This window comes from Penaeus japonicus, unplaced genomic scaffold (assembly GCF_977035675.1).
Source record: "Penaeus japonicus unplaced genomic scaffold, GWHDUDI00000001_assembly GWHDUDI00000011, whole genome shotgun sequence".
Lineage (NCBI taxonomy): Eukaryota > Metazoa > Arthropoda > Malacostraca > Decapoda > Penaeidae > Penaeus > Penaeus japonicus.
Window position 1 is genome coordinate 33,647,659 of NW_028234413.1, and position 7,500 is coordinate 33,655,158.

The 7,500-nt window shown below is 45.1% G+C and overlaps 1 protein-coding gene across 1 annotated transcript in view; it reads right to left on the reverse strand.

Annotated features, from left to right (window-relative positions):
* Window positions 1–7,500, reverse strand: part of LOC122248501 (uncharacterized) — a 13,897-nt gene that overhangs the window by 945 nt on the left and 5,452 nt on the right. Inside the window, exons 2-5 of the mRNA XM_043008548.2 lie at window positions 3,140–3,283; window positions 1,238–2,771; window positions 763–983; window positions 1–246 (exon numbers count right to left, since the gene is read on the reverse strand). The exon at window positions 1–246 is cut by the window's left edge and continues 945 nt beyond it. Of these exons, the coding sequence (XP_042864482.1) occupies window positions 77–246; window positions 763–983; window positions 1,238–2,771; window positions 3,140–3,283 (2,069 nt within the window). The 3' untranslated portion in view covers window positions 1–76. The remainder of the gene's footprint in view (window positions 247–762; window positions 984–1,237; window positions 2,772–3,139; window positions 3,284–7,500) is intronic.

Here is a 7,500-nt window from a genome sequence, read left to right on the forward strand (position 1 = left end):
CTCGACCTCGCCCTCGAAGACTCACACTTGAGTTTTGAGAGCTTTTTATTTGAGCCGCGATCTCGCCCTCGAAGGCTCACACTTGAGTCTTGAGCGCTTGCTCTTGAACTTGCTTCTCCTTGGACTTCTTGGCGGAGTACTTAACGAGGGCGGGCTCGAAGAGGAGCAGCGTGGCCGACAGCGCCATGAAAGATCCCATGAAGTAGTAACAGCTGCCGAAATCTCCCGTCGTGTCGATCATCAGACCTGAAACACCGGGAGGAGTGAGTGGGGAAGGCAGGGGCAGAGGGGACGCCAACACGACACACACCGGGAGACACCAAGGCCAAGGCAGTGATTGAAAATGGAGGACTATTTGGACTGAAACATGGACAAAGTCGACAAAAGGACAGCATAAAAAGAGAAGCTTTCCATGACCTTCATTGAGTGTTATCAGCACTTCCTTTTGTTTTGTTTTTTCTCCCTTTTTTATCTCTCATTCTCTGATCTTGGTCGTATTTTGAATCTTCATTTCCTTTTCTTCTCTGTCTATTTATCTATCATTCTAACGTTACATTTGCTTATTTATATATGTGATTCTCTATCATCTACCAATTTCTGTCAATCTACCTATCGATCTGTCCATCAATCCTCTATCTATCTATTTATCCATCTCACACCCGCTCTATTGAATAATTTCACTACCGCTCTATCTATCCATCTCACAGCCGCTCTATCTATTTACCCTTCTATCTATCTACCCCTCTATCTCCAGTCACTCACCGCTGATCTGAGGCGAGATGAAGTTCATGAGTCCATGGAAAAGTCTAACGAGTCCGTAGGAGGAGGCGAGTCTGGCGGCGCCGTGGTGCTTGGCGAGGAGCGTCGGGATGAGCACGAACCACGCACCGATGCCGTAGCCGTAGATGCCCAGCGCGACGGAGAGCGAGGCGAACGAGTTCATCTGAGGCACCATCAGGGTGGCGACGCCGGCGGCCAGGGCGCTGTCGGAGAGAGAGTGAGGGGGTTGTGAGATTATACTTTTTTTTTGTCGTTAATGTTATATTTGGGTTTATTTTACAGTTATGTGAGATCATTTAGGTGTTATTACTATCATTTGGTGTACGCACTGCTTTGTTTTATATTGGGAAAGGGACTGAGATTTGCTGGAGATGAAGTGAGAGGTTCAGGAAAGGAGGGGGAGGGGGTTGTGACGAACGAGTAGATTTGGAGAGAAAGGGGAGACGTTGCGACCTACCTGATAAAGTAAAGATGGCTGATCTTGAAGATGCCTATGTCAGAGATGAAGCCGATGCCCAGCCTGCCGCAGAGGTCGACCATGGAGGAGATGGAGAGCATGTGTGGCACCTTCGAGGACGGGATATCGATGGAGGTGGCATAGGCCGGAAGGAAGAAGATAGCGTGGGGCGCGCCCGAGGCCATGAAGAATACCGATAAGGCCATCATCATGAACAGTGGGTTGGTGAAGAGCGAGAGGTCGAGGCAGCTGGAGAGCCCCGCGCAGCAGCAGTTGGGCCGCTTCACCAGCACCACCAGCTGCTCGTCCTCCAGGCTATCCTCCTTCTCGCCCTCGTCCTTCTTCCCCGCGTCCGGCGCCGCGGCCTCCTCCTTCGCCGACATGTCTGTGAGCGGCGCTTTCCGTGGAGAGAGTTCGCCGATGGGGAGCACCTCCACCGAGGGCGCCTTCGTGGCCGGAAGTCCCTCTGCAGCCTCCGAGGCTACCCGCTCCTGCTCCTGCTCGGAGAGCTTCTGTAGGCGTTCCTCGAGCTCATCGGATACCTGAGAGTCCGTGTCCTGCTCCTTGACGGCGTCCATAATCCTGCTCTGCACCCGCCGGCAGGAAGGCTGGCGCTGCACTCTGCCCTCCAGGCTGCGGCAGGACGGCTGGCGCTGTACACGGCCCTCGGAGGAAGCCTGGACGGGGCGCGGGTGCGACAGGCGGCGCGCGCTGCCCCCGTGGACGCGTGAGCCGAACACGCGCGAGTCCTCCTCGGACGCCAGGCGCAGTAGCGTCGGGTGGCGCACGGTGCGCTCCTCGCTGTCCGACGCCAGCCGCATGAGGGGCGGGTGCCGCAGCTCGCCACACGTCAGCTTGTTAAGGGACGACTTGCTGAAGCCGCCTAAACTGAGCCTGGAGAGAGAGGACTTGCTGTCGAGGGCGAGGCGGATGGAGGAGGAGCGTGAGCCCAGCGATGCCCTGTCGACGGAGATGCTCCACGAGCGTGCGTACTGCGTCAGGTCGGGGATGCTGTTCATCATGGAGGACGATCTCAGGAAGGACACCTGACCCTTAAGCTCTTCGTCCTCCACCGTCACAGACACGGAAGTCAGGCGCCGCCGCACCATCTTCTGCCAGATGGCGTGCGGCCGCGAGAGGGGCGTGTTGGGCGCAGAAGCCGCAGGTGGCACGGAGGTCGGCCGTGGCGTCGCGGGCGTGTTGGGCAGTAGCTTGTGCTCGGGAAGGTCTGCGGCTGCGTCCACCTCGTCTTCTTTGGCGACGCGGGTGGTGCCCATGGCCTGGATGAGGGCGTGCTGGCGGATGGGCCGGTACAACATGGAGGCGGCGCAGATGTGCAGCTGCATGGCGGCCAGGATGAGCATGGTGCCTCGCAGGCCGTACGTACTTAGCAAGTGGTCGACCAGAGGCGGCAGAAAGAAGCCGCCCAGGGCGTTGCCGGACACGCAGATGGCGGAGGCGAGGGCGCGCCGCTTCTCGAAGTACAGCGAGACGATGAGCACCCCGGGCGTCGTGGTTAGACCAGCGCCCAGGCCTGATGCAGAGAGAAGGGTCAGTGGCGGCCGGGTTGGGTCCGGACGGGAGAATGTCCATGGACTTCAAGAACCCTCTTTCTATATGTGTTATTCTTGTTATTCTTAAGTTCATGGAATTTAAAGATACTGTATGTGCGTGAGTGTGCAAGGTATACAATAATTTTCAGCTGTGAAACTATATTTAATGATAAAGATCCATATTATTTATTTTTCCATGATATCACTACGTTAATCTATCTCTCTACCTATCTACCCATCTATCTACATGTATATCTACTCTATCTATTTATCTATCTTTGATATATCCATTCATTCATTTATCTACTTCTCTGTCAACCCTACACCGAACCAAGGCGAGGACACCTACCCGTGAGAATACCAGTGGAGAGGATCAGCTGATTCATGCTCATGGAGAGAGACCCGAGGGCGAGGCCGAGGAAGCAGAAGAGACCGCCGAAGAACGACACTTTCCGCGACGTAAAGCGACGGCACAGGACTCCCGTCACAGGCGCTGCAGAAGGAGGGGAGGAGGGGGTTAGTGGCAATGCGGGACATTCCTCAGTGTTTGATCTTGGAGGTCATTTGCGGGTTATGGTTTAACCGCTGCTTTGATTTGAATCATTTCTGTGTGTGTGTGTAAGAGATAGATAGATAGATAGATAGAGAAAGAAAGAGAGTGAGAGAGAGAGAGAGAGAGAGAGAGAGAGAGAGAGAGAGAGAGAGAGAGAGAGAGAGAGAGAGAGAGAGAGAGAGAGAGAGAGAGAGAGGACATGAGAAAAAAAGTAATGCCACATAAAAAGAACCATTGGTACAAGCACGGAAGCAACAAGTTCTTCCCTGGACTAGGCAAAAGGGATGAATATAAGGAACTTTCCAGAAGTAAAATGTTTTTTTCTTCTCTCTCTCCCTCTTTTACTCGTTGTTTTAACCGTATAGGCGCTTGACTAAAGCACGATCCCAAGAAAATTCTGAAATCAGCAAGCACTGTGGCATTAAGATGTAAGATCACGCGAGTCAAAATACAGGAAAAAGGGATGAATTATTCCACATCTGTGAGTCCGTTATTCTGTTCCTGCAAGAGTGTATATTGATAAGTATATGAATATAAGTGTGTGTGTGTGTGTGTGTGTGTGTGTGTGTTAGTGTTCGTTTGCGTGTATGTATGTGTATGTGTATGTGTATATGCATATGCATATGTATGTGTATGTGTGTGTGTGTGTGTGTGTGTGTGTATGTATGTGTTTGTGTGTGTGTGTGTGTGTGTATGTGTATGTGTATGTGTATGTGTATGTGTATGTGTATGTGTATGTACATATGTGTGTGTTCTATGTGTCATTTTGTATATATCCTCGTGTGTGTGTCCTCATACCAAACTCCCACATGTCGAGTGTTGCAATAATTGCACAGAAACGTGACTTTTTGCCATACAATCTAAAGTATTTGTGCCAGTGCATGCGCGTTGCTTTTCCTTCGCTCGTGATATGGCTTGACATCATTGGCCAAGTGCCCTGACGTCATAGTGAAGGAAGTGCAAAAGGAAAAGCTTGTGCATGTTATACTCATTGTTGTAATGATATAACACATCAAATATATGATATAATACAATACGTGATACGAAATATAGCTTCATCATCTTTTAAGTTTGAAAAAAGAGGCATGTATGAATAGAACTAAATTGTTTTTCTATTTTAAGCAGTTAAAAGGTTATTCTGCACCAGCTGTTGGGTCTATATCGGTTATCGTCCGTACGCAAGTCTCATGGCAATGGATAAGAGGCATAAATTGCAGATGCCATTGTTGTTGCAAAGAAAATGGGACCTTCGATCGATATATTTATTTGTTTATTTCTCTTTCTTTCTCTCTATCTATCGATCTATATATCTATATATTTATCGAAATCTATCTATCTGTCTATATTTATCTATCTAGCTAAATCTATCTATCAGTCTAAATCTATCTGTCAATCTATATCTATCCATCTATTTCTATATATCTCTCTATCTCTTTCTATCTATCTATCTATCCATTTATCTATCTATCTATCTATCTGTCTGTCTGTCTGTCTGTCTATCTATCTATCTACCTATCTATCTTTCTATCTATCTATCTACATATCTATCTATCTTTGTATCTATATTTATCTCTCTCTCTCTCTCTCTCTCTCTCTCTCTCTCTCTCTCTCTCTCTCTCTCTCTCTCTCTCTCTCTCTCTCTCTCTCTCTCTCTCTCTCATTCTCTCTCACTCACTCACTCACTCACTCACTCACTCACTCACTCTCTTTCCTTCTTCTTTTATTTCTCTCTCTCTCCAACTCCCTTTCCGTGTTATCATCTCAAAGTCGAAACGTGACGATATAGATTATTTAAAGAAGGGGAGGGGAGTGGGGAGCGGGGGGGGGGGGGGATTCTGCCGTGACGTCAAAATGCGGGGGTATTGAGCGGATTTCGAATAATCATATAAACATTTGCAGTCTTTTAGAAAAGTGAAAAAATAGAGAAAAATTAAAACAAAATGTATAAGCAGAGTGATGAGGGTTTTTAAAAATGTATTTGCATATAAAATGATATGAATATATTGATGAGAGAGAGAAAAAATAACTCCGCTGACGACGTCGAGAGAAGGTTACACCCTCGATAAAAGAAGGGGGGGGAGATGAAATCAGACACCCTTTAACTCCCTCTCCTCCTTCTCCCTCCTCCGTCATTTTTATCCCATTCCCTCCCCCATTCCCTTACCCTCTTCCCTCCTCCTCCCACCCCCCTTCCTCCACCACCTCCATCTTTCCTATCTCCTTCTATCCCTCCTATCCTCCTCTCCTTCCTCTCCTTTCCATCTTCCTCCCCCCCCCCCCCATCACCCTCTGCTTCCCCTCTCCCTCGCCTATCCATTCCCCTCTCCTTTCCATACTCCTCTTCTTCCCCTCCTCCTCTCCTTTCTATCTTCCTCTCCCTCCCCTCACCCTCTGCTACCCCTCCCCCTCTCCTTCTCCTCCCCCTCGCCCCCCCCCCCTTCTCTCATGTTGCATCGATCGCAAGCAAGCACTGATTCTCCAAGCAACGGAGTTTTTCCCCTTCACTTTTTTTCTTTTCTTTTCTTCTTTTCCTTCACTCGTCTATCCCTCTCCTTCTCTACAGTTCGTATCCACTTCCTCTTTATCTCCCTTTAATACTAGTCACAAAAGGTATAATAAAATCATATAATCAAAATACTTATGCAAAACCAGAGAGGATGATGCAGGCTACCTAAAAGAAGAAATGAAAATGAAGATGAAAAGGGATGATAGCAATAATAATGATAATGATAGCAATGTCATGAAAAATATCAGATCAGATTCTCGAGTCATTCACTAATCTCAAACATGTGATTTGGGCGATTAAAACGTCGCCATTTTCGTTATTGTCTTTGCTAAGTTAAAATATTATCATTCATGATATAGTACAATATGACATAATGGCTGAGAATGAAATTTCTATTCGAAATTTGTAAAACCGATAAGTGAGAGATATTTCAGGAAAAACTTTTAGTAATCTTGTGTGTAATTATTAATTTTTGTATTCCACGAAATCTATTTGAAGTTATTGTATCACATCAGGTTATGTAAGGCTTGGGTATACATTGGTTCATCATATATGGAAAAGACTTATTGCAACAGACACAATAGCAAGCCATAAGCACAATCAATAAATTGCTAATCATTTTCAGGTTATCATGTTTAGACACGAAATCTCTAGCCGCCATTTTGTATGCGACAAAATGGCGCCTTGCGATTTATTTGCATCTTTGTCTATCATCTCTGTCTATTGTATTGAAATCTCTCTCTCTCTCTCTCTCTCTCTCTCTCTCTCTCTCTCTCTCTCTCTCTCTCTCTCTCTCTCTCTCTCTCTCTCTCTCTCTCTCGCTCTCTCTCTTTCTCTTTCTCTTTCACTTTCTCTCTCTTTCTCTTTCTCTTTCTCTCTCTTTCTCTTTCTCTCTCCCTCTCCCTCTCTATTCCGCTTCCTCTACCTTATACTCCCTCTCCCTCTCCCTCTCTTTCTCCCTCTCTCTATCTACCTCATTTTCCTTCTTTTTCCACTTATAAGAACATCAACGATAATGATGATAATGATAATGATGATAATTATCACAATAATGATAACAATGATAATAAAGATTATGATAATAACAATGACAATAATGATAATAATGATAATAGTAATAGTGATGATAATAATAATGATAATAATAATGATAATAATAATAATATAAATAATATTAATGATGATAATGATAATAGTAAGGATAATAATAATAATAATAATGATGATAATGATAATAATAACAATGATAATGATAATGATAGTAATAATACGGATAATGGTAATAATGATGATAAAATGATAACAATAATGATGATGATAATAATAACAATAAAGATAATGATAAAGATGATGATCATAACAATGACAATGATAATAATGATGATAACTAATAATAATAGCAATGATAATGATTGTTATAGTAATAGTAATAATAAAGTCAATAATGATAGCAAAAAAAATAATGATCATAATCATCATAACAATTGTTACAACAATGATTATGATAAAGATATTAGAAAAAAATGGAAATCAGGTCGAAATTTGTTCTACACATGACCACAAATACAAACAAAGTGACATGATTTTGAAAATTCAATAAAACACGATGATAATGTCATGTCCGTGACGTGTTTTGAACAGATCAGCTGAT